Source organism: Oryzias latipes, chromosome 2 (genome assembly GCF_002234675.1).
Source record: "Oryzias latipes chromosome 2, ASM223467v1".
Lineage (NCBI taxonomy): Eukaryota > Metazoa > Chordata > Actinopteri > Beloniformes > Adrianichthyidae > Oryzias > Oryzias latipes.
Genome location: NC_019860.2, coordinates 4,730,998 through 4,758,318, shown reverse-complemented (window position 1 = coordinate 4,758,318; position 27,321 = coordinate 4,730,998). Strand labels below are relative to the sequence as shown.

General features: G+C 41.4%; 3 protein-coding genes across 3 annotated transcripts in view; 1 reads left to right on the top strand and 2 right to left on the bottom strand.

The window, feature by feature from the left end:
• Positions 1-27,321, bottom strand: part of LOC101163225 (gastrula zinc finger protein XlCGF57.1) — a 466,623-nt gene that overhangs the window by 252,021 nt on the left and 187,281 nt on the right. The gene's annotated exons all lie outside the window — the stretch shown is intronic.
• On the top strand, positions 1,777-3,979 carry LOC110016098 (gastrula zinc finger protein XlCGF71.1). The gene has a single exon (XM_020707830.2). The coding sequence runs from the start codon at positions 1,887-1,889 to the stop codon at positions 2,691-2,693; it is 807 nt and encodes a 268-aa protein (XP_020563489.1). The 5' UTR covers positions 1,777-1,886; the 3' UTR covers positions 2,694-3,979.
• LOC110016090 (zinc finger protein 436) lies at positions 14,595-25,427 on the bottom strand. Its single transcript, XM_020707793.2, has 3 exons — positions 24,789-25,427; positions 22,037-22,210; positions 14,595-16,342 (listed from the first exon to the last, which is right to left on the bottom strand). Exons 1-3 carry the CDS (start codon positions 25,018-25,020, stop codon positions 15,426-15,428), a joined length of 1,323 nt encoding a protein of 440 aa, XP_020563452.2. The 5' UTR covers positions 25,021-25,427; the 3' UTR covers positions 14,595-15,425.

The following is a 27,321-nucleotide window of genomic DNA, read 5'->3' as shown; positions in this document are numbered from 1 at the left end:
CGGCGCGTACTGTCTGAACAGCCCCGCCCCCCGTGCACACAAATAGGCAGACAGACCACTCCTTTTCAGCACCGAAAGCACCGAATTTAACATCATTAATTAAAAGAAAATTGACTAACTTGATGAGTTGCATATGCCAGATAACGTTTTTTATTGTTTTATTTTGTGGGAGTCAAAAAATAAAGGGACTTCTCCAGTACCGATAGCAGAACCGTTTAGGTCAGATCTTAACGATACTGCGGTCTTGAAGAATGTGGCCCCGGGGCTGGTTCAATACCGGGGCTCGGTACCCAACCCTAGTTTAGAAAATCATCTAGTTCTATGCAGCAAGTTTCTTTGTGTACAACGGAACTTAAAATCTTTTTATGGTCATTTCCGGTCTTTTAGATAATTCTGCGCATGTCCAAAGGATTTATTCCGACCAAAAGTGTGGCGTAAGTTTTTCCGGGACCATGCGCAGGTAAATTCTAACCCAATCTTTGATCCGATCAAAGATATTTTGCACATGTAACCACGGCTACTGTATAGTTTTAACAATCTTATTGGTTTATTATTCAATAAGATTCCAAGAGAAAAGTGACTGTTTCACCTCTAAGGGGTCTGAAGTCCATTTGAGAAGATCACTTACTCATCAGTCCTGCTGTCCCTGAAGACCGGCTTCATGTTCAGAACCAGGTTCAGGTTCTGGGCTGGGATTGGAAGTGTTGTGGTCGCAGTAAACTAGGTTCAAACCCGGATCAAAGCAGAATGTAGAAAGTATCAAAGTGTCAGTCAGACTCACAGACAGAATGTTCCAGATCAGCATTTCTTGGTTATTTATTGATGTTCTTAATCTTTGGAGAAAAGCAGAGCTAGAAAATCAAACAAAGTCCTATCTATCTGGTAAAAACTTAAAATCGTTCATTCATTCCCGTATGTATAGATTTCTTTGATATATTTTCTTTTCATGTAAATTCAGTCAATCATGCTGATCCTTAATGATTTGGATGAGTTCATATGAAAGTGTTTTCTGCAGCAGGAACATGTGAGAGGAAACCTGCTGTTCCTCATGTGAGCTTCATCATTCCACCTCAGCAGCAGTTGGAACGGTGAAACGTTTTCAATTTTAAAAATGATTATGTCCAGATGACATTTTTTAAACCTACTACTGTAATGGGAACAAACTGGATGAATGAGAGTCTTCAGAGACTATTGTTTTTTTTTTGATAAGCAGTTAATAGTGTTTTTTAACAACAAAGCAAAAAAAAGCATAAAGTGTCTCTTTTTTTGTTTCTGCAGTCCTCCCTCAGCATTGGGTGACTGAAGATGAAGATCTCTGCAACCGACAAAGGAACTTCAAAGTTGAACTGGATAAACCAGATCCTCCGCATTATAAAGAGGAACCTGAACCATCACAGTTTAAAGAGGAGCAAGAAGGATTCTACAACAGTCATCTTGATCTGAAGCAGGAGACTGATACCTTGATGGAGATTCCTATGTATGAGGAAAATGACAGCAGTGAAGCAGATCTAAACAACCAGCAAAGGAACTTCAGAGTGGAACATGAGGAACCAGAACCTCCAAAAACTGAAGAGGAACAAGGGGGACAACAGCTTCCACAGATTAAAGAGGAACCAGGAGAACTCTACATCAGTCAGCATGAAGATCAGCTTGATCTGAAGCAGGAGACTGATACCTTGATGGAGATTCCTACTTATGAGGAAGATGAGAACAGTGAAGCAGATCTAAACAATCAGCAGAGCTTTAATGGAACTGATAGTCAGGATGAAGAAGGAAACCAACACGAAGAATCAACATCAACCACAGATGAAGAGACAGACCCACAGAACAGAGATCAGAATAAGAGAAGAGACAGAAGTCATGTCCAAAGTGTGGACACTTCTCACATGTCTGAACGCAAAGAATCTTCTAAACAGAAAAGACATTCCTCTTTCAAGGCTGGCGAAAATTCAAGAATAGCTAACAAACTTTCTAATGTGACATTTCATACAGGAGAGAAGCGATTTTCATGTAAAGAATGTGATAAAAGTTTTAGTCTAAGATCAGTTCTCAAAACACACATGAGAATTCATACAGGAGAAAAGCCTTTTGCTTGTAAAGTATGCGATAAAAGTTTTATTCAATTATCACATATCCAAAGGCACATGAGAACTCACACAGGAGAAAAGCCTTTTTCTTGTAAAGAATGTGATAAAAGTTTTAGTCAATTATCTGATCTCCAAAGACACATGAGAACTCATCTAGGAGAAAAGCCTTTTTCTTGTAAAGAATGTCTTAAAGGTTTTAGTGATTTATCCAATCTCAAATCCCATATGAGAATTCACACAGGAGAAAAGCCTTTTTCTTGTAAAGAATGTGACAAACGTTTTAATACTACATCTCACCTCAAAACCCACATGAGAACTCACACAGGTGAAAAGCCTTTTTCTTGTAAAGAATGTGACAAAAGTTTTAATAGTACATCTCATCTCAAAAAACACACGAGAACTCACACAGGAGAAAAGCCTTTTTCTTGTAAAGAATGTGACAAAAGTTTTAGACAAAGTTTTAATCTCAAAACACACATGAGAACTCACACAGGAGAAAGGCCTTTTTCTTGTAAAGAATGTGACAAAAGTTTTAATCGTACATCTCTTCTTAAAAAACACATGATAACTCACACAAGAGAAAAACATTTTAAAACAGTTGTATAAAGGATTTATTAAAAACTTTAAACTCAAGAAAACATGGAGCAGAGAACTTGTGCAGTAAAAAACACAGGGTTTACATGAGAAGAGGGAAATATTTGGAAGAAGTACACATTTTCTTCCATAAAGACAAGCTAGTATTTGAAATTATGATTTTTAGATTGAAATATTTTAAGCCTTGGTTTTATGGTGCCATAAACGTATGGGATATATACCGCTTATATACCTTATTTGAAAGCCTTAAGTATTTAACAGTCAGTCCCATTCACCCCCACACACACCCTTTCACACTGATGGCAGCTGTGCTGTCTCACACTGGCACCAACCTGTAACCACCAGCATTAATGAGGGGGCCAGTTTTGTCCAATGACACTTTGACACATGGACAGGCAAAGTGTTAATTGAACCTGCGGTATTCTTATCAGAGGTTGACCACTCTACTTCTGCAGCACAGCCGATGACTTTGGTTACTGTATTTCAGAAAATTTGAATAATTTATTTTTATATTTTAGTTAATTTTTAGATTACATGAACACAGAACAACAGACTGTTGGCCTCCAAAACACATTGATGCAGTCATTCAATTAAAAAGAGACACAAGTTAGTATAGAACACATAACAATGAACAGTTTTCTAAAAGCTAACATGAGCTGAAAACATCCCTTTTTTCATGGGATTGATATAATATTCTGTTTTTTTTACACCCTTTTTTATTTTATATTCTTTAAGCAACAATTATCAAAACCCAAGAAAAAAAGAACCAATATATTTAAATCTATGTGTAAAGATACTAGATAATGAGTTTTGCTGCTTTCATGGACAAAAATGGTAAAATAATTTTGCAAAATGAATTCTTTCAGATGTACCTGTTAATAGAAATGTGCTGTTTTGTATTATTAGTGAAATCTTGAACGGATTCAATGTGGTTGTAGTTTATGCTGAGATGAGTAGATGAGTATGTTGTTCATCTGTGTGTTACCATGACAACACTAGAAAGATTTTGTAGATGTCTTTACTTCTGACACTTTTTATGTGATCAGTGAACGTTTGATTATTTTAAACAGAAAGTAGTTACTGCAGTTTATGTTTTGTTAGACCAAGTTTTGTGAGGAAAAGATTTTCCTAAAAATGTATGAAAGAAAAGGCGGCTAAAGAACCAGACTGGTGTTTGTGTCTGATGTTCTTGTGATTCATGTTTTCTGGAAGACATTAGAACTGTTCCTCTGTTCTTTTTGGTTCTCAGTGTTCTGTACCAATCTTTACTGTGAAGAATAAAGTGGACGTGAACATCAGTCAGAAGTGTGGAGTCTTTACCACAGTGTGGATTTCTGCTGTTTGTTGCTTCTCTGCTGGTTTCAAAGCTGGACTCTGTTCAAAAAAAGGCAAGGCATTTGATGTACAACAAAGAAGTCAAGAGCGCCCACGTGCGCTTTATGCTCATTATTCACTAATTAACACTTATATAGCTGTGCACAACTTAAACATGGTGAATATTTGAACCAAATTACTCCAAGTAACATATATTAACATAAACTTACTTTGTCATCAACGCACACTAAACTTCCAAGGGAAAACCTTCATTTCAACCTGCCACGCAGCGGCACACGCACGGAGGAAAGCAGACAAGCAGGTGCCGTGCAGCAACACGATGACGTCATCACTCTTGTAATGAGCATGCGTCTAACTCTAAAGAGAACTTAAAGGGACAGGAACGTATTTTAACCATAATTATCTGAATCTTTTGTACAGTATACCTCCTCCTTTTATCTACACTTTCACAGCAATATCATTATTACGATGTTTAATGTGTCAGGATCAGGGTGCCAGTTTAGATCGTGCTGGTTTGTGGCACCTTCCGTCCGTGAAACCAGGGTTCGAGTCCGGGTTGCTCCCTGTTCCCTTCTCTGCTTCTGTGCCAGTCCCAAGCCCGGATAAATTGAGAGGGTTGCGTCAGGAAGGGCATCCGGTATAAAACATTGCTAAGTTACCCATGCGACTCATCCTCGAATGAGAGGTTGTTTTGCTGTGGCGACCCCTGATGGGAAAAGCCAAAAGAGAAAGAAGAATGTATCAGGATCTTTAATTATCATCAAGCAGTGCACAACAAAACTGTTTTCAGCAGCTCTTTGTCAATAAATATATACACATAAAGTGCAGCCAGAGCCAGTGTTTCCAGATTGGGCCGTTTTGATTCTTAATTTGCGTGTAAAAAAGGCTTTGGGCAGGTATGCATAATTTGGGCGATTTTTTTTTTTTTCCCCCTCATGAATATATAGTAGTGGACTACGTTAAGCTTTGTGGCTGTTGGAGCTCTATGTACTTGAGGTCTGTGAACGCACCGGGCAGAGACGCTTAATGGACCGGGCTCTGTTATATAACCTGTTGTTGGGGGTGTGCCGCCCCGTCCCGCCTCTTGGAAATTGTGTTCTTTGAAGCTTGACACTGCGTCTGTGTTTATCAATGCATGGTAGACACTGAGAATGTGGAGAGATCAGGTTTATTATTTTGAAGAGTTCTACTTGGTAATCATGTTTCCATGTTTGAGTTCATCCCAGAGAAAATTTCTGCTTCAATTCCCGCAGTGAAAGCTGATGCCCGTGTTTCCATCTCTCTGATAGAATTTGAAGTCAACGTCCCTCCCCCGCCTCTCTACCTGCTTTTCCTCTCTACCTGTTCACCTGTTCATATCCTCTTCAACTGCGAGTTGTGTTTTCCTGCGCTCCTCAAGTGTATTCTACACAGAGAATGGTTGCCATGGTTGCTGTATGGAAACAACCCCCCCCCCCCCCCCCCGTCTCGGTTTTAATTGCACCTTAGACATTTAGGACCCTCGGTAGGGGGATGCTTGCACATCACTGCAAGCAAGCAGCACATGTCCTCTCAGTGCACAATCCAGTGTTCATTTGGGCCGGTCCCAAGTCCGCATAAATGCAGAGGGTTGTGTGAGTGCAAAAACAAATTGAACATACCAATCCCAAACAGAGATGAGTTCAATTTATACATGTATATATCACACACTCCTTAGCATCTCAGAAAAATGGTCAAGGAAGGGTTGAATTTTCCCCTATTACTGCACGTAAGCTCAACTCGCCTCACAGTTTAGGCTCTGAAACGGTCACTGCAGACGAGTTGGACTCACTATCATTCTGGAGTTGCTCAAGGTGGGAGGGGGCAGGCTGGTGTTGGCTTACTCGTGTGCCCCCAGCGCAGCCCCCAAGTGTTGGAGTTTGCCCCAGTGCATGGGAGGGTCATGTCCTTGAACCTTTTTGGTCTATTGGTGGAAAAGCACTCAAGAGTACCCAGCCTTCTTGGTGTCTCTTGGAGGGTTAAAGGTTTGTCTAGTCTACATTGCAGGTGTTGTGACTCCATAAACACTCCAGCACAGAAAGACAACAGAGACCAAAAGTTACAGACAGGCCTACTGGTGACCTCGGCACATATAATCTGTTACTGCAGGCAAAAAACCAGCATATTTATGCAATACAATATTCATGCATATATAGAATCCATTAAATGCATAATCAAAAGAGCATAAAAATATAATGGAACCCATGTTCACCTCTACATTCCCTCAGACTTCCATACATCTTGTGATTTTTGGAGAAACAGAGAAAAAACTCCAAAGCAGTTGATTTTTTTTACAGAAGAAAACAATCCAATCCAGGTAATGATTACAAAGAAACCAGTTTAACAGATAAACCAAATTTAAGATCTGCTTCAGGATCAGACCGTGTCCTTCATGTCCAAAGTCCACAGGAATCTGCTTCCTGGCTGTATTCAGAACTGGTTTGAAACTGGAGCCGGTTGGACTTCAGGGACTCCAAGCTGTTCAGAAAATCCAGAGGAAGAAGTCAAAGAAAGAACAGATGCATTTGTGTCAGAGGGGTGAGTTGATGGAACATCTGGGATGGAAAGAATGTGGATGTTTGCATTTCAAAGACTTTCAGAAGAAGTTCTTGAATGTTAGGACTCAGCTGGGAGCCTCTTTGTTGGAATCTAAAGGATCAGATCAGATTGATCCAACATTAGTTTGGAGTTCTGGATCATGAAGAGATGAAATGATTTGGAGGAGTTTGAAAGGAGGATCAATCATCTGAACTTCAGCTTTTTCAATCCCATTTGATCTGGTTGTGATTTTTCTGTCTTTGGTTCCTTTTTCTTCTTTCAACCAAACAAGAAGAGCTTCACTTCTTCATGAGATCATCTGCACACAGATGGAGGCTTTTAATATCTTCAAACACTGACCTCTGCAGGGGGGAATAGGAAGTGCACCTTGATGCCTGAATGGAGGAAATGTTTGATCATCAGAAGAAATGAGAGGCTCTCATGAGAGGAAGAACATCTGAACAGCTTTGATCCTTTTCTAATGCCTTTACTCTGATGTTGCTTCAATTCTGCTTCAATACGTTTGGATTTCAACTTCTTTTTTTTCTTTTTCTTTTTTTAACTTGTCATGTCCAACAGCTGGGCAGGCAGATGAGAGCTGAGGGCCTCTTGTTTTGGACATATTTTACTTTAACAAGAGGGGTTAATAATCTTCAGACATACCAAAGGTTCAAATGTAGTACAAAAAGGGCGGGGCCTGTCCACACACACACACTCAAATGTTATCAACACACCTGCTAGCTGCAAAAATGTCCACATGTCAACATGTACATTAAACAGATAGTGTTCACACGCATACTTATGCCTTAAAACCAACTAGTGTGAAATATTTCAGTCATTCAATCATGCAAACTATTAGTGCAAAGGTGAGCTAACACCTGTGCTCAGGTGAGTGTTAAAATTGGCGGGTAGGGCACTAAGGGGACATCTCCTGATTACTCACAGTGACGTCCCCTCACCCTCCCCACCAAGGGGCCCCTAAATGTCTAAGGTGCGGTTAAAACTTCTTCCCTGAAACCAAACAAGCAGGAATCTGCAGCTTTGAAGACTTCCAGGTCCTCTTCATCTTTGATGGTCTGGATGAGTGGCGACTTCCTCTGGACTTCCACAAGACTCGGATCCTAAATGACCCTAGAAAGTCCACCTCAGTGGCTGATCTGCTGACAAACCTCATCAGGGGGAACCTGCTTCCCTCTGCTCGCCTCTGGATAACCACACGACCTGCAGCAGCCAATCAGATCCCTCCAGGATATGTTGACATGGTGACAGAGATCAGAGGGTTCAATGATCCACAGAAGGAGGAGTACTTCAGGAAGAGGTTCAGAGATGAAGAGCAGGCCAGCAGGATCATCTCCCACATCCAGAGATCCCGAAGCCTCCACATCATGTGCCACATGATGTGGAGGCTTTCCGGTTCCGGTTACAGCACAGGACGTGTGTGTGGCTCTCTGCGGCAATGCAGCTATTTTCAAACGACTTAAAAAGTTGATTTTCTCCAAAAAGAGAGTTGACCATGGCCCCTAAGAAAAGCCAGGAATACGAAGACTTTAAAAAGACTCTTGATCACCAGAAGGAATGCTGAAATCACTGCAGACCAATCAGAGTCTCCTACAAGGTCTGCTGACTCAGACAGGAAGTAGCTCACAGACCAACAAGGAAACAGTCCAATTCATCAAGGAGAAGATCAGTGAGGATCTGTCTGCAGAGAAAAGCATCAACCTGTTCCACTGTCTGAATGAACTGAATGATGGTTCTCTATTGGAGGAGATCCAACAGTTCCTGAGGTCAGGACGTCTCTCCACAGAGAAACTGTCTCCTGCTCAGTGGTCTGCTCTGGCCTTCATCTTACTGTCATCAGAAGAAGATCTGGAAGAGTTTGACCTGCAGAAATACTCTGCTTCAGAGGAGGCTCTTCTGAGGCTGCTGCCAGTGATCAAAGCCTCCAACAAAGCTCGGTAAGGAGTCTCAGGAAAATTACCTTCAGTAAACAAATGAATCTGAGTGAAAAACCAAAATTTCAATACCTGCTGTCTGTCTTTTTTTTCTTCAGACTGAGTCGGTGTAATCTGTCAGAGAGAAGCTGTGCAGCTCTGTCCTCAGTTCTCAGCTCTCAGTCCTCCAGACTCAGAGTTCTGGACCTGAGTCACAACAACCTGCAGGATTCAGGAGTGAAGCTGCTGTCAGCCGGACTGGAGAGTCCAGACTGTAAACTGGAGACTCTCAGGTCAGCTTTCATTCTAATGTTGATTTTCTACAACAAGTTATGTCTGTTTTTATCTGTTTTAGGAGAAAATGTCAGATAGACGTCAGTGCAGAGGAAACAGCAGAGGGTTGTTGTTGGAAGTAAAAAGAAAACAAGATTCTGCTTGAGTTAAAAATCCTGGTTTTTCCTAATCTGATGGTTACAAATGTTGTTGTGTTTTTTTTGCACCAGACTAAACAGGAGAACCTGAGTCCATCCAGGTGTTCATATCTGGGAAAAGTTCATGTTCTTTGTGTTCTTTAAAACAAAACATGAATCATGCTTTCTATCTCTGAGGCTCCGCCTTTTGCTCCGTGTGGGTGCCGCCCATTTAATGACATCAATCTAGACCTGGCCTTTGCAACTTGTTGGTGTTTTGCAGATGAAAACAAACAACATACAAACTTTTGCAAAGATGGATCTGCATGTTGTGCATAGAAAAGGACAGAGTTTTGCTGAACACCGCTAGCTCCTTGGAGAAAGTAGGTTTGTGTGTTAGCCTGGGGCCGATGCTGGCAGCACAGACTCCTCCTGGAAGGGGCTGTTCCTCACTTATTTACGTCAGAATGTGAGAGCCCACTTTCTTTTGTGGGTTGGGAAGAATTGGTGCTCAGAGAGGAGGGTTAGAGAGGAATGCTCAGAGATGATTGAATGGATCAAAGATTTCATCTGTCAGTCTGACATCAGGGCGGGTCCCACCTGACTGAATGGACCAAGTTCCTGGACCTCCAACTGCATCATTGCTCCTGAACACACTTTTCTGTCTGATTGCAGGTTGATGAGCTGCAGTTTGTCAGAGATCAGCTGTGAAGCTCTGGTCTCAGCTCTGAAGAAAAACCCGTCCAATCTGACAGAACTGGACCTGAACTGGAACAAAAACCTGCAGGATTTAGGATTTCTTCATCTGTGTGGTTTTCTGGAGAGTCCAGACTGCAGACTCTGAGGTCAGACTCCATGTTTCAGTCATTGTTGGAGCCATTTGGCTGAAATTAGGTTATTTCATGCATGCATGCACCTGTCATTCCTTGGCCAGGCAGCTGTTCTGGCTTCCTATTGGTCAGGTGCATTTTGTGAGCTGCCGTGTCTTTTATTGGTACTTGCCTTTTTGGATTTTGAACTTGGGAAGCAAGGCAGCACATTAATCTTAGGCCGTGTTAAGAACGTCTTTAGAACATGTTTAGAAAATGTTATATCCATAGTTAGGACGTGTTCATGCCCGTGAAAAGTATTTTTTGTCGTTTGTACTTGTATATTTTTACTGTTCAAGACAGTGCAAGAAAATAAATTACATAAAAGGAAGAACAAGAATTTTTTATGAAGCACGCGTAAAGACTGTTCCTGCTCCCCAAGATATCTGAATGTAACTGCAACGGCAGTTACAGTTATGTTCTAATCAATGTGATGACAAAGTTGTGTTGTTGCCAGCAGCTTCTGACTCTTCATTCAGAGCTGAAGTCATTGATCAGGGATCAATGTCCAACATTTACTGCTGACTTTTTCTCATCATTTCCTCCTTTTCCCTGCTTTAAATGTTCAATCTGAATGTTCTGAAATTATGCTAATTTGGCCACGCCTGTGAAACAGTCAGCCATGCCCACACCACTCTAAAAATGTCATCTGTCAGTCTGTCATCAGGGCGGGTCCCACCTGACTGATTGGACCAAGTTCCTGGACCTCCAGCTGCATCACTGCTCCTGAACACACTTTTCTGTCTGATTTCAGGTTGGTGTGCTGCAGTTTGTCAGAGATCAGCTGTGAAGCTCTGGTTTCTGCTCTGAAGAAAAACCCGTCTAATCTGACAGAACTGGACCTGAGCTGGAACAGGGATCTGCAGGATTCAGGAGTTCTTCATCTGTGTGGTTTTCTGGAGAGTCCAGACTGCAGACTGCAGACTCTGAGGTCAGACTCCATGTTTCAGTTGTGTTCAGATCAATATGATGACAAAGTTGTGTTGACCCACAGTGAGCAGAAATGTCCAGATTCTGATCTGCAGCAGCATCTTCCTGCAGCTGCTTGTTCTCTTCTAAGATCTGCAGAAGAACTTCTTCTTTTCTTCCTGCAGCTGCTTGTTTCAAAGCTGTCTGCTGTCAGCTCTTCTTTGTGTCTTTGCTCCAACAGACTCCTTTAAAGCGCGTGCAGAAGAAGCAGCCGTGCACGCTCACATGCACTCTGAGTCATGCTGCTGTGTTTCAACAGATGCAACTGAGAGTCCAGCGGCTGATGTTTGTGAACAGACAGTGACAGTCAAGGCCTGGGACGAATTTCGCGCGCGATATTCGCCGACGTTTAACGCCTCGTGACTAAACAAAGGGCACCAATGTGAGTGTGCACACCGACGCGAAAAACGCCACGCTTAGAAGCATAATTTTTAAAAAAACGCCTCGGGTTCGTTTTTTTGGTTTGACGCGCCGCGTCAAAAACTATACGACCAATGAGAACAGCGCTTTTGCACACGTGTCTGGAGCTTCTGAAGTTACAGTAAAACACAACTAAAGCTGCCTTTCTGAGCACATATACCAGCGAAGAAGATAGACGCCAAGTAGCGTCTACACTGCCGCAAAGAAATAATGACGGACATTCTAAAATATCCCCGAAAACGCTCATGATACATTTTCAGCTCTTGTACCAGTCAATAAAACTCCCCATGTTCTTCTCTTCTCATAACTATGGGATGTACTCAAAATCGGCGTCTTTTCCAGCGTCTTTCATCATTCAACAGAACAATAATTTCTTCATCGCTGGAACTGGAGCTGGAGCTACTGGTGCTTGAAATATTCATGTTTTCTTTGTATGATTCTGACAAGCGCGTAAATACTTGCTCTCTTCTTCTGAGTGAAAAACGACTTTAAGAAGCGTAAAGTTGCGCAGCGCCACCTTGTGTACAGGAGTATTTCTGTTTTACATTAAACGCCATCTAATGTCAGGGAATGAATCTGCATGTTCGCTCGGCTCATCGTCAGCGAAAATCGCCTGGGTGTGAATACAAAAAAACGTGTTGAAAAACGCTGGCGAATAACGTGCGCTGATTTTCGTCCCAGTGTGTACGGGCCTTCATGCTGCAGCTGGATGCTGCTCTGACAGACACATCCTCCACAAACATCCTCACCTTTTCATCCACAAACATCATCACATCATCCATCAAAGCTCCCAGCAGCTTCTGACTCTTCATTCAGAGCTGAAGTCATGGATCAGGGATCAATGTCCAACATTTGCTGCTGACTCTTCTTCATCACTTCCTTCTTCTCTCTGCTTTGATCTGTTGGAGCTGAAAGTCTCTGCTTGAAGAGCTGCAGCAGAGAAGGACTGGAAGATCATCTCCTGAAAACTGGGATGAAGATTTTCCAGCATCATGCTGCTGAAATTCTCCCATGATTCAGTGCTGTTCGGAGAAGAGCTGAGCAGAAAGAGGAAGTGGACTTTTTCTGCTGTTGCTGCAGAAACATCAGTTGGTTTGGATGCAGCCACAGGCTGATGTTTGACTTTCACACATCTGGACTTCTTTCCTGAAGCAGCTGCATGTTGTCCTGAATGTTCCTGAATGTTCTTCTTCTCTGCTTCTGCTGGACTCTTCTGATCTGCTGCTGTTGCTTCACATCTTTGGACTTTTTCTAAACTTTCTGATCTTCTTCAGCTCTGAACTCTTTAGAAGAAGTGAAGGATGAAAAACATGAACTTTGTCTTTAAACTCAACTCTTTGTTCTGGATTCAGGTTGTGGAACTGCAGGTTGTCAGATATCAGCTGTGCTGCTCTGGTCTCAGCTCTGAAGTCCAACCCGTCCTACCTAACAGAACTGGACCTGAGAGGGAACAATCTTCAGTTTTCAGATGTTCAGCAGCTCCAGGATCTGGTGGAGAGTCCAAACTCCAAACTGCAGACTCTGAGGTCAGTAGAGGGTTGGAGTCAGTCCAGCTGCTTCCAGATGTTTGGTCCTAAAGTTAGTCTGAGAGCAAAGATGCAGAGTTTCCTGTAAAGCTGCAGCTTCTCAGTGAAGCTCTGAGGAGAATGATGACAGGCTTCAGGACAACAGTCAGCCAATCAGAGCAGCAGAAGCTCCAACAGGTGAAGATGACAGGAAGCTGCTGCTCTGAACAGGACTGAAGCTCCTGCTGCTCTTTCTGCTGCTGTGCTGCATCACTGACTGACAGACCAGGATCAGGAGACACTCCTTCATCTCTGTCTCTCTGCAGGTGGGGGTGGATCTGATGTTCCTCCTGGAGGAGCAGAGAGGAGCAGCAGCAGCAGCTGGTCTGCAGAGATGTTGTGACTGGACGGTGTTCCTGGGAGGTGGAGAGCAGAGTGATGGAGGAATCAGAGGAAGTGGAGATGAGTGTCAGAGCTGCAGCATGAACTGATCTGAGATCAGCTCCTGTCTTTCTCAGCATCAAGTGGACAGTTATTGTGCTGCAGCTCCCCGGTGGATTGATGGCGAACTGCACTTCCTCTTCTCATTCTAACTTGCAGTGCTGGGAAGTCTTCTGCTTCTTTTCTGTCTTGTATTGGAAGCTTAACTTCACTTTGTCCTCACACTCTTGCCATCGTTTCTGATGTCATCCTTTCTTTCAGCTGACATCTGTGTTTCTCTGTACATTTTCATGAGTGAGCAGCTGTGGGTGTAATCTGTGAGCAGTTCTACTCTAAAGTTAGTTGATAATACAAACCAATCATTGATCATTTTTCTCCTCATCTGTCCTTAAACTGTTTCTGTAACCCTTGTGCTATCTTAGATGACCCCACCCTTACATTAACGTGTTCTCCCTACCATAACAAAGGTGGATAAAGGTGGAAAGATTTCATGTAATCCATGGACACCAGTGAAGATCACAAATCATTGAAGAAAAAAGGTTCAGCACACTGTTTAGTGGGTCTACGTTAAAGTGCCTAGGATAGCACAAGGGTTAAAAACAAAAGGTGACAGAGCCTTTACAGCAGTGGGTCCATCCCTCTGGACCTCCCTTCCTCTCAGCCTCAGATCTGCAGATCTCAGTGTTTTCTTTTAAAAAGCAGCTAAAAACGTCTTTTTAAAATTGCTTTTTCATAATTCTTTTTTTAATATTGTGTTTTACTGTGAAGCCTTTTACAATTTTTATTCTGAAAGGTGATATGTAAATAAAGTTTATTATTCATTTTTCTCGTTTTTATTCAAATTTCCAGCACATGTGTAAAGCTAGCATAGGCACCTGTTGACACAATAGCTGCGCTAGACGTCTCATTTGGACGGTCAAACGCTACGCACGTCTCCACTAGAATCTGGTGTCTTTTAGCGCAGTGTTTGGACAGGTTTCTGGTGTTACCGTCCTTACAGCCACGCTTTTGCGACATTTGAGATACTGCGTGCTACTTTGGGAAAATACAGCCACTCTTTTCTTTGCTTGTGGCTGCTCTGCCATCCACGTGCGTTTGTTGTGACACACTTGTCAGCAAAGGAGGATTAGTGAGAAAGCGTAAGCAGCCCCTCCCCTTCGCACTGGAGCAGGGAAAGCAGTGAGGAAGAGACGGTCCATCTTTTTAAGCCACATGGAAACAAAGTAGTGCACACTGTGTCCCCACTGTTTCCACGCCACCACTATCAATGCTGTTAAAGCTGAAACTTATGTGGCAGTGGTACCAAAGAAATACCAGGTTCCATCCCTACCGGGGGGTTTAACCTGCCTCGCACCTACATGTCATCAACATTTCTCTCTGATTCTCTATCCTGCCATTTTTGTAGCATCTGTAATGTTAGGTTGGGGTTTTGAGGGGCTGTAAGTTGGTGGGAGAGAGTGCACACAGATGGATGACAGAATGTAGGGTAGGGTTTATTCCGGACCAACAGTCAGAGGAGATATTCCAATGAACTACTGCAGAAACCCACACTGTGGGAAAGACTCCACACTTCTGACTGATGTTCACGTCCACTTTATTCTTCGCAGTTAAGATTGGGACAGAACACTGAGAACTAGAAAGAACAGAGGAACAGTTCTAATGTCTACTAGAAAACATGAATCACAACAAAACCAGACACAAACACCATTCTGGTTCTTTATTCGCCTCTTCCTGAATACATTTTTAGGAAAAGCTTTTCCTAAAGAAATTATTTGTTCATATGACCCAAAAAATTAAAAACTGCAGTCCCTGCTTTAAAAAAGAAAAACACAATAAATTGTTCACTGATCACATAAAATGTGTTGGAATTAAAATATTTCCAGTGTTGCCATGGAAACACAGGCAAAGACAACATCCACATTGTATCAGCATCTGCAACCACAATGTTCAAGAGATGAAGATTAAAACTATGATCATCAAAAACAACACATTTCTATTTACAGGTTAATCCATAAAAAAACCCTGAAGTTTAGCATTTTTCATAAATCTTACTGTATATGTAACAGTCTCTTCTTACATTGTGTAGTTTCGTGTTTAGAACTGGTTTAATTTATATGATCTATTTCTCAAATTTAAAATATGCTCTTTTGATTTAAGCGGATTCTGATTTTAGCCCACTATTTTATTTTATTTTGTTCCTCAAATTTGAGAAATTTCACTTTTTGTAGTAGAAAAAGCCTTTTCTCCTGTGTGAGTTTTCATGTGTGTTTTGAGATGAAATTTACGACTAAAACTCTTATCACATTATTCACAACAAAAGGGATTTTCGTCTGTGTGAGTTCTCGTGTCTTTTGAGATTAGATAAAAGACTAAAACGTTTAAAACATTCTTTACAAGTAAAAGGCTTCTCCTTTGTGTGAGTTCTCATGTGACTTTGGAGAAAAGATATTTCACTAAAACTTTTATGACATTCTTTACACAGAAAAGGCTTTTCTCCTGTGTAATTTCTCATGTGTCTTTTGAGGCTAGATATACGACTAAAACTTTTATTACATCCTTTACAAGAAAAAGGCTTTTCTCCTGTATGAGTTCTCATGTGAATTCTGACTTGAGACAAGTAATCAAAGCTTTTACCACATTCTTGACAGACATAAGGTCTTTCAGACTCAGTTCTCATTGACACATTGTTTGCAATTCCTTTTCTTTTACCAAACTTTATATAGGAAGATCTTTTTCCTTTTGGAGATTGTTTGTGTTTCTTAACCAAAGATGTATGTCTGTTTTTTCCCCCAACAGGGTCACTTTCTGACCTGTGAAAGTTGTCCACACTTTGGACATGACTTCTATCTCTTCCCTTCCTCTGATCTCTGTTCTGTTGGTCTGTCTCTACATCTGTAGTTGATGTTGATTCTACATGTTGGTTTCCTTTTTCATCCTGACTATCAGTTACATTAAAGCTCTGCTGATTGTTTGGATCTGCTTCACTGTTCTCATCTTCTTCATAAGTAGGAATCTCCATCAAGGTATCAGTCTCCTGCTTCAGATCAAGCTGATCTTCATCCCGATTGTTGAAGAGTTCCCCTGGTTCCTCTTTAATCTGAGGAGGTTCCGGTTCCTGCAGTCTCTCTTCGGTCTGCAGAGGTTCTGGTTCCTCCTGTTCCGCTCTGAAGTTCCTTTGCTGGTTGCAGGGATCCTCCTCTTCAGTTACCCAGTGCTGGGGGAGGACTGCAGGAATACAAACACAAAAAGGAGCCCTTTCATAATTTAAATTACTTTTTGCATCGTTAATTACCAAGAAAAAGAATCCACCTCAAAAGTTTAAAAAAAAATCTAGTAAAGTATTACTTCTAAGAAATCCATCCCTCCATTTTCTGAACTCACTGAATCCCTTTCGGGGTCATGGGGGTCCTAGAGTCTATACCAGCTACTGTTGGCCAAAAGCAGGGCATGCCCTGGACAAGTTGCCAGTCCATCGCTGACAGGTTGCCAATCTACCGGAGGAAAGTGGGGACGTGACTATAAGGCGCACTTAAAAGTCCTACATTTTCTCCAAAGTGTAGGGGGCGCCTTATGAGGCAGTACGCCTAATGTATAGTTGTGGGGTGTAGAGGAAGGTGTTGTGAGAATGGGGGAGAGAAGTATGGGTCAGCTAGAGCATCACTCTTACTGCAGTGGTGAGATTGAAGCTGGCTTGTAACTGGCTGTAATAGACAGCTGTCAGTGCTCTGCATATGTCACAACTCCCCAAACAGGTTAAGTTGGGGGGGGGGGGGGGCAGAGGAGTAGTTTGTAGTACTTGTTTACAGCCTTAGAGCAAATGGGCTGTAATGCTGTAACCGTCTGTTAACCGCGACTCCTGCTGGTTAACCCCCCCCTCCCAATGAACCTGTTAGGGGTTGTGACATATGCAGAACACAGACAGCTTTTTATTGCAGCCAGTTAAATGAGCTATAACTTTAGTTATGATTCATACCTCTATTAAAATTTGAAGAAAAAAGTATATGAATAAAGATAAAATAAAGATGGACTTTCCAACAAAATATTTATTGTCGCATGAATGTGATGACTCTCCATTACCAGTTCATATAAATTTAGACATTTATTTTGTGAGATTATTGACTATTACAGAATGGTGTTTCACAGTGTTTACACTTGGTGACGGTCCCTTGGCAGCCGGCTCGCTGCATGTCTGCATTCACAGCTTGAAGAGAACAATTCTGATTAAAAGGGGAAAAAAACCTTGTGTTAATACAAAAAGATTGAGATACTCGCTGACACATTTGAACGTTTATCAGAAGAGTTATTGAGGCCGAAAGTCTGAATTTGTGAAGATCTAACTTAACCAAACTGCTGCTGCATGAATCCCATGTTCCTCCGCGTAGCTGATAGCTTGCAGTTTAAACTGTGCTTCATAATCAAGTCGCACAACTACACATTAGTGCTGCTTAGTACATTTTGGAAAAAATGTAAGACTTTTATGTTCGCCTTATGGTTGTGAAAGTACGGTATATAGAAAATATGATAAAAGGCAAAGAACTGCATGCAGCTCAAGAGACACCCCCTGCTCTGAAAAAAAAAAGTCCCGCCCCGCTGCCTTTTAACCAGGGCTCGACATAGCCATTTGTCCGCTGGCCCAGTCCTGTTTTTCGAGCAGTGCGGACCACAAGACTTTACTTTTCACTTGTCCGCTCGGGCCACTAAAATATCTAACGGTTTATATATTCTTCACCTTTTTCAATAAAGTAAATTTTGCGAAAACGTGTAGATTTACCTCGTCTTCATAATTTAGTTTTTCTGCTAGTCCTGTGTTCAGACTTCAAGGGTTTCTATGGGAAACCTTTGATCACTTCTCCTTCTCTCCCGCCTGCGCGCGCGGCTTTCACTGCCGAGCACCACGCGGCACGCGCTCACTACTTTTTTTTTTCAAACTTTATTGAATGTAACAATTCAATACAAAACAATGTTAAACAGCAACAACGAAGGCACAAGCCAGTGGGTTATTACAACATTTGATTATAAATCCGACACCGTCACTGAAGAGAGACTGAAGCATGTCAGAGATGTGGAAGACATGGCAGGAATAGATAGGAATATGTTAGATGGAGTAATGGGTATAATTAGTAGTATGGACAGCAAGATATTTAATGAATGCATTGAAGATGAAACTGTATCCACTAAGCTTTAAGCTGAATGTCAAAGAATCAAAGGCAACTCCAAATACCTGAATCTCAGACTTAAATGCAGTAGAATGTTAAACTACTTAATTTAGTTTTTCTTTACAACACTGTAAGCAGTAAGTATTTCTAGTTAGCTGAATGATCTCAGTTAGACCTGCACAATATGAGGAAAACTCGCGATATGCGATATCAGAGATTAAAATTGCGATAACGATATAATTTATATAAACAAACAGCAAAATAACCAAATAACCATTCCCAGTTTAAAAATTATACTCCAAATGACCCACGTTGACATAGGTTACAAACATCTAACATAACAGGGCTCCATCTGATTGGTCAACAATGTGAAGGCGTCCATCCGATTGGTCAAATGCATTAAGGGATTTATTTGATTCGTTAAATGGTTCAAGCTGCCATTAGATTGTTTTAACACATTTAAGGTTTATGATTTATTGCGATATTTGCCGTTAGAAGCACCATGAAAACTTCTGAACTAGTGTTACCTACTACACTGCAGTGCTCTCTTCAAAACATCTGAAACAGACTAGAGCAGATTTAAGTTTGATATGCTCTATTTTCAGTCATTGAAAAGTGTAGAAATAAGTGATGTCACCAGAATGCACCAAATTGCACCATATTAAAAGTTTCCGGGGGGGCATGCCCCCGGACCCCCCTAAAGTTGCAAGCACCTGCGAAGCGACGGGTCCCGCTATGCGCGGTGTCGGGCCAGTAACTTTCAGGCAGGGCCAGTAAGTTTCAAAAACTACTGGCCCTGTGGGCCAGTGCAAATTTCTGGGCTATGTCAACCCCTGCTTTTAACATTACTGGTTTTATAAAACAAGAGACCTCTGTGAGAACGGTGACGAAACGCTACCTGACTCTTGAAGTGGTTGAAAAGTTTATTACATCTGTTCTCTCCAACTCGCCACCTGTCTTACCAGCCCCCTGTGATCTACTTTTGAAAGTTTTAACAGTAAATTAAAATCCAGTCTCGACTCAGTTGCTCCACCAAAATCTAAAAAAAAAAAAAAGAAAATCAAACCCACAACCCCTTGGAGAACTGAAAGCCTTTGGGGCAAACACAACCTTGAAATAAACTATCAACTCTACCAAAACCAACTAAAACTATATGATCAAACAGTAAAACAGACCAGAAATTCATACTTTGCAAACATCATCTTTGTAAATAAAAAAAATAACCCCAGAGTCCTCTTCACCACAATCGAGTCCGCCTCAGTGTGTGAGGACTTTGCAGACCACATCAGGAGCAAGATTGATTCTGTCAGATCTAACTTCATAAATGGACAGAAAAACCTTTTTATTGGAAATGATGGTTTGATTTTACCTGAGGAAGCACTGGACAGTTTTGACCTGGTTGAAGCTGCAACACTTCTGATGACATTCCCCAGAGGAAGAATGTAAACAATAAAAAGACAGGGCCCAGGGATGGAACCTTGAGGCACACCACAATTAATTTCATGGACCCCAGATAAAAGATAAAATAAAGATGGACTTTACAACAAAATATTTATTGTTGCATTATTTGTTGACTGTTCATTACCAGTTCATCTAAATTTTGACATTTATTTTGTGAGATTGTTGATTATTACAGAATGGTGTTTTACAGAGTTGTTTTCTCCCAAGTTAATCCAACAACTAGTTTTTTAGATCCCATCCCAGGGCTCCAGACTGCGACCAAATGGTCGCATTTTGCAACCAAAATTTGAGAGTGTGCGACTGAATTTTACATCCAGTCGCACATGTGCTACCAGTAAATTTGCCTCCCCACCCTCCATATTTTTTATAAATTAAACGTGAAAGGGGCAAGTCAATGATCAATGAAATAATCAATGAGACGCGAGCGCACACGCAAGCAAACACACACACACACAAACGCGCGCACATACTCATGATAACCAAGCACACACTCGCGTTTCATTGAGTGATGCCTGTCTGTGAGGCGGCCAATGGGTGTGACAAGAATAGGGAGTGCCACTGCAAGTGGCTAAATGCGTGGAGGGGGAGGGGCCTAGAGATAATCGAGCCGCGTAAACATGGGAAGGAAACTGTGTGAAGGAAACGGAGACAAATATCACCACAGCCGGATATGTGCGTCTGAGCTATGAGAAAGCGAACTATTGATTCGTTCTTCCGACCTGCAGCTAGTGTACCAGTGCAAGAGTATACAGCAGGGGTCTGAAACTCGCGAACCAAACCACGTTTCTCATGTGCGGCTGTCATTGCAGCACATCGCTCCCGCGGGAGATGGTCAGCTGAGGAGAATAAATGTCCCACACCTGCATGTGTGACAGCTAACGGGGCTCTAACATGAAAGACGTGCGAGCAACAAGATTTAGTCTTAGACACACTGAAAATACGTGGGGAAAATGCAACGGTAGACGTTTAAGATGAACCAGCGCTGCGCCTGGATCGTTGGGGAGACCAGGCCCGGGGTGGGGGGGTGAAGGCGAAGCTGCAGCGAGACTGAAGGAGAACAGGAAGTTGTAGCCCTTAACATTCAATTAACTTTTAATATGCCTCTCCCCCTTAGTATGATCTGTGATTTGTGATATTACATATTTTATAATTATTTTAATGATTTGTAATGTATGTAGCCTTTTTTAATCAGTTGGTATTTTAAATTATTTTAATTGATCCCTGAACTACAAAAACCCATCAGGTCACATGTCCCATAATGCATTGTTTTGTAGTCTGTAGGGCAGCTTTTAGTCAGTTCAGCACTAAATTTCCAGCTGTGTTCGCATAGGCTGGCGCCTTGCTCCTGCCCCTTTCTCCTGATATTTTTTGGTTTTGATTGACAGGTGATGTTGGAGCAAAAACAAAAATACATGTCTCACACCAGGTGATCTGAACAGCGTTGCGTCCATCTGGGTGATCTCAAACACGCTTATTGTGCGTCTTGGCTGCACCTATTTGGTGTCACCAAGATGAATTTCCATCCCCTAATGCAGTGTTTTTCAACCTTTTTTTGAGCCACGGCACACTTTAACCTTGAAAAAATCCCGGGGCACACCAGCATCCCAAAAAAAAAAAAAAAAGCAGAAATTCATGGTCTGTATTGATCTTCATGCAGCTGTTCACAGAGAGGGAGGTTCCAATTATTAGCTTTTCCAACATCTTGTTTTCATGCTCTGCCTATTTCTTATTTCTCATTGTCTTTCCCTATCAGTTAGGGGGTGGGATGTGTGAAAGGAGTGGGGGGCTGTGTGTAGGTACGGGGAGGGGGGCCCTATTATTCATTAATTATTTTTGGTTGTTATTTTTAATTTTCATGCTTGTTTTCATATTATTTTGTTTGAATGTAAAGCACTTTGTGTTATGCTTTTATATGAAATGAGCTTTATAAATAAAGTTTTATTGATTGATTTGATTGAACAAAATGGCATCAATATTTCTAAGAACTTCACAACCAACAACATGAAAAAATACGTTACATATATTTCTTTTTTGTAGAAATGTGCAGAAATTAAGACCCTCGGATAAGACAGTTTTGTTCTACAGACCAAGAAAAGATACCAACCACTTCAAGATTTGGACACAGAAATCAGTCTCTTTTCAACTGGAAGGGACAGAAGAGACTCTTCCAGGACACGCTGTTGATGGACTGCATGTTTGGAGAGCTTGAAGCTCAAGATAGAACCGTTGTTGAAGTGAACATACCGATAGTGTGGAGATGAAGATCAGAGAGTGTGGAGATAAAGCTCAGAGTCACACTAACCTGCTGACACGTGGCTGATGCAGAGTTCTCCTGGTTCCTCTTGAATCTGTGGAGGTTCTGGTTCCTCCTGTTCCTCTTTAATCTGTGGAGGTTCTGGTTCCTCCTGTTCCACTCTGAAGTTCCTCTGCTGGTTGCAGAGATCTTTCTCTTCAGTCATCCACTGCTGGGGGAGGTCTGCAGGGACGCAAACACAACAAGGAGCCTTTAACACATTTCCTGGGGCCTGTTGCACAAAAGTAGAATTAAGACATCCGGGATAAATGACTGAGCTGAGCTCAATGAATTCAAAACATGTGCGTCCAGGCTTAATCGGTTGCACAAAGACCAAGCCAGGATGAGCAGACACGGATTCATCAAGCCAGGTGTAACCAATCCTGGATAGGTGCGCGTTCACGGCTCACTCAAATAGACCCCTCCACAGATCACAGATTAACTGATTTACCATGGCAACTAGAGCCGCGTACTTTTCCCCGTCGGAAGCACAAATCCTCATGGAGGCATACGAGGAGGTAAAAGATCTAATTAAGAAGAAAGGCAACACCGCCACAGTGATAAAGCACACTCAAAAAGAATTTAAATTAAATTACCAGCCAATTAAGTTTACGAAAATGTAACTTGCCATTTCAACCAGAAAATGTTATGTTTGTAAATCTTACGTGAATGAATCATGTCGATCGTACATAAAAATAATTCATTTAAAAGTTACTAATTTCAATCATTTTGATCCAATATGATACCATTAAATTGAAAAATTAATTGTGTTTTCATATTCATATTGAATGTGTATTTGTTTATATGACAGAGTACTAGGGCCCCACTAAGGAAAAAAGGATAAAGTCATAAATTTATGAGGCTGGTTCTTTCTGCAGAAAAGCAACATATTCTTTTTACAGTTTTGATCGTTATGACAATGTGATACTTCATATTCTGGCACATCAGCATGTCTTCGTTTATGAAACCATACTGAAGTACAATTTCACGAAATGCCCCACATCTGTTATTTTAACAACTGTCCTCCTTTAAAACAACTGGTTACAATATTATGACTTGTCTTTTTTTCCCTCTGTGGCCCTAATATTCTATCATTTTACATATAGCCTTATAGTCTATGGGAAACTGTAAATTATCTAATGATAGCAATATCATCTAAAACTCATTATTTATCCAGAATGATTGAAATTAATGATCACAAACATTTGAATGATGACAGTGGGTCTAGTTATATGTGATAACAATGTATAGTGAGCAGTGAAATAACTATTGGTTTCCATTTGTGGCGACTGCTGACTGACATTAGGGATGAGATTAAATAGATCCTGGAATTAAGCCTGGTCTGGAGCAGGCTAGCTCCACAGAATAAATCTCCATGGTAATTTATACCATAACATATCCTCCTGCCCCCTATCCAGCTTTAGTGCAACCGGATTGGGGATCAATTGAGCCAGGATCACCAAGATATCCTGGCTTAATCCCTTATCCTACTTTTGTGCAACAGGCCCCTGGACTTTTGGGTTTTGTCAAGCATCAATAAAATCAGTGATCATTGAAGAAAATGTCTGAGGAGTCTGGAGGACCACAAGAGACTAATTGAAATGAATATATACACATAGGTGAGTAGTAACTAGGGGTGTTAGAAAAAAAAAAACGTTTCTGTGATAAACCACGATAGTTTATTAGGCAATACTTGTATGGATTAAAAATGCTGTCAGGATGATATTTAATTATTTAGCGTCTGACTCTAGTTTTCCACTTTAGCCTCCAAACGCTATTCGGCAGCAGAGCACAGGGAGCCTCTTTGAGCAGTGTATATATATATATGATACACACAAACTTGTCACGTGACCCCCCACCCCCCCGTTGGGCGGTTTTTGGCTCAGTCTGGCGGTTTTCAGATGACTTTTGGGCTGGAAAACTGTGACTATCTGGCAACATTGTCTTTGAGCAGGGCTACACACACAAAACTACAAGACCTCAGCTAGAGGCATATGGAAGCGATTATGTAGCACAAATAAAAAGCAAAGTCAAAACCAGAAATGCTTTTTCATTTTCAAAATGAAGCGGCATTTTTTGACTCAAAAATATAATGACAATACATTTTGAAAATTAAAAAGCATTTCTGTTAATCCATTTTAATTGTCAAATTAGACATTTCTAAATGAATTTTGGTGCACATTTACCAGAGAACGTCTTGAAAATGAAATGTCAAATACCATTTTATTTATCATTTTAATTAAGTGACAGAAAAAGCTGTGTTGAAGTATAAAATGATAAAGCATTTTGAAGTATTGCTTTTTCTTTTTAATTTTGAGTCAAAAAAATGCAGCTTCATTTTGAAAATTAAAAAGCATTTCAATTAATCAATTTTAATTGTCAAATTAGACATTTCTAAATGAATTATGCTACACATTTACCAGAGAACGTCTTGAAAATGAAATGTCAAATACCATTTTCATTTTAATTTTAATTAAGTGACAGAATAAGCTGTGTTGAGGAAGGAAATGAAAAAGCATTTTGGTGGTTTGCTTTTTCATTATATTTTTGAGTCAAAAAATGCTTTTTCATTTTGAAAATGAAAAAGCATTTCTGTTTTTGACTTTGCTTTTTATTTATGCTAAATAATCGCTTCCATAGAGGCAGCACGTTTTACTCGCCCGGAGTTAGCGTAGAACCACCACTGAATGACAGACGGGTCACCAAAAAGAAAAGCATGAAGCTCAAAGGCTTCTCTGTTTCTTTGATGAAGGTGACATACCTGTGTGGTGGAGCTGCAGCTGTGGTTTCCAGCTGCTATCCAGCAGTCCGCGCTGACGACAGAGCTCCTGTTCGTACTGGACGATGGTTCCTTCGCAGAGCCGGAAGATTTCTTCAGCAGCAGCAGCTAGTCGCTCGCAGATCGACTCTCTCAGAGACTGAAAGGAAGACATAGTTCCTTCAGCAGCAGAAAGTTGTTCGCTGACAGAACCTTCCTGAGGTTCTGAAGACATGGTTCCTGCTCCGATCTTCAGCGCCAACTCCCACAAACACCACCGTCCTCTTCACTGCAGCTCCGATCCTCTGCTAGCCTAGCCTAGCTAGTCTCACAATCACAGCAATCCACGTTGTCTTTCCGTTCAACACTTCTTCACTCATTTACGACACTTTTGAAAATGCTGAGAGTTCCCACACGAACCACGTATCGTCCTTTCTGTCCAAAAACCTCACAAACGTCCCAACAAAACACCACAGTCCTCTCAACACAAGCTAACGCTGCTGGCCTGCTAACAAGCTAACGCTGCTAGCGCCTCGTGCTCTCCTTCTTCTTTGTTTGGCTAACAGCGTCATGGTGCTTTAGCGCCACTAGCTGGTCTGGAGTGTTTTCTGTCGCTCATATTATGTCGATAACGGCAAAAAAAACCGCCCTTTTTTAAACTTTGATGGCAAATAAAGGAGAAACGGGTGGTTTTCACTAACAATAATTTTGTGTGACTAGTCTTTTTCGATCAGAAAAAGTATTTTTTTGACCGAAAAGGAGAAGGGAGAACGGGACGTTAACTTCCGGTTCCGGCTAATGATGTTGGGGCGCCATTTTGTCGTCTGCAGCCAGGTCTTCTTGGGCTTATTTAACCGAAAGAAAAAGAAGGCTAACATATTTTCTGGACAAATTGAAAACAAAAATAATAGAGGTGGATCTTTATTCTACCAAAAATAATACTGTCTTTTCCATTTTTATTTTAGTAGTACTTCGAACTAGATTGTTTTAATGTGAAGCCAAAAAGGTCTCCCATCGAGTTTTTATGCTCTGCAGTAAATGTGGTATGTTGTGATAGACAGCACTCATTACCACCACCACCAATAGATGGTGCTGTTGACCTGTCTATGCCACGAGGAGTTACTGAGTAAAGTGGATGTGAATGCTCTCACTCTGAAAGCTGTGTCCCTGTCGTCTATCCTTATTAACCCTTGTGCTATCTTAGATGACCCCACCCTTGCATTGACGTGTTCTCCCTACCATGATTAAGGTGGAAAGATTTCATGTAATCCAGTGAGGTTCAGAAATCATTGAAGAAAAAAGGTTCAGAGCACTGTCTAGTGGGTCTAGATCAGTGTTTTTCAACCAGTGTGCCGTGGGAGATGGTCAAGTGTGCCGTGGAGAAATTGCCCTCATTAATCATTCACTGATCTAAAAACATTTCCCATCTCCAGGATATCAGCTCTTTGTTCATCCAAACAGGCCCTGATAAAACACTGAGTAGTTAGGAATATAAAAGATCTTAAAATTACTTTTTCTTTGTGTTTATTTAATTCTATTAAAGAAATTTTGATAAGAATGACGCTACCGCGATTTCCCTGCAGCTATGACAGTTTGCGGAAAAGTCCCGTCCCTTTAACTGTCTCCACCAATCATTCTTGAAGGCTTAATCACATGTCATCAGTCTGACCAATCAGAAGTGCTTAAAGTCTTCACTTCCTTGTTCTTAATTCTGCTGATAAAGTCGCTCAGTTCTAACAAAAATGCCAGCTAAAGCTCTTCTTTAGCGGTGTAGCTTTCCACAGAGTCCGGTGTCAGACCGTGAAACAAGTGGACAATACAATGAAGCTCAGAGACGCGAGTCTTTCTGCAAGTTTTCGGCAGTTTTCACACTACATCTCCCATGATGCATTGGCGCAGTGTCCCAGCGCACAATGAGTTGTCCTTGCGAAACGCCTTGAAACCACAACAAACAAACAGTTTCTAAATTTTCTAATTTAACTTTCATTTCATCTCTTAGAAAAAACAGCCGCAACTTCCTGCTTTTCCGGCCACAATTATCACAAAAATGCACGTGAGATTGCGGGGGGGCTGTCGATCAATACAGACCATGAATCTCTGTTTTTTTTTTTTTTTTTTTGGATGCTGGTGTGCCGCGGGATTTTTGTCAAGGTTAAAGTGTGCCGTGGCTCAAAAAAGGTTGAAAAACACTGGTCTAGATGACCCAACTCTCAATGGTAAAGTGCCTAGGATAGCACAAGGGTTAAAAGACCCCTTGATAACAATCCAAGCTAAGGTAACTCGGTGCAACATCATATAAAGCCACAACACAAACATTTTTAAAGAGCGGCTGGCTTAACTGAGTTAACAGCGGCTCACGCCACTACAGTATATTGTTACTCCGTCGTCGACGTCATCCTTATATCTTCTTGTTCCACACGGATGTGTACATTGGTTTGGCTCAGTGGTTTTTTCTACCGGTGATTTGTCACATCTGACGGTCAGCGGTTCGAAACAGTTTGACTACAGGGACTGCCCGATGTTTTTATCTCTATAT

Bases quoted from the DNA above. Each gene is read 5' to 3' on its own strand.
- LOC110016098 (XM_020707830.2), top strand. From the start codon at position 1,887: ATGTCTGAACGCAAAGAATCTTCTAAACAGAAAAGACATTCCTCTTTC.
- LOC110016090 (XM_020707793.2), bottom strand. From the start codon at position 25,020: ATGTCTTCAGAACCTCAGGAAGGTTCTGTCAGCGAACAACTTTCTGCT. The intron at 22,211-24,788 runs GTATGTCACCTT...GCGTCCCTGCAG, and splicing joins GCTGCAGCTCCACCACACAG to ACCTCCCCCAGCAGTGGATG. The intron at 16,343-22,036 runs GTTAGTGTGACT...GTATTCCTGCAG, and splicing joins CATCAGCCACGTGTCAGCAG to TCCTCCCCCAGCACTGGGTA.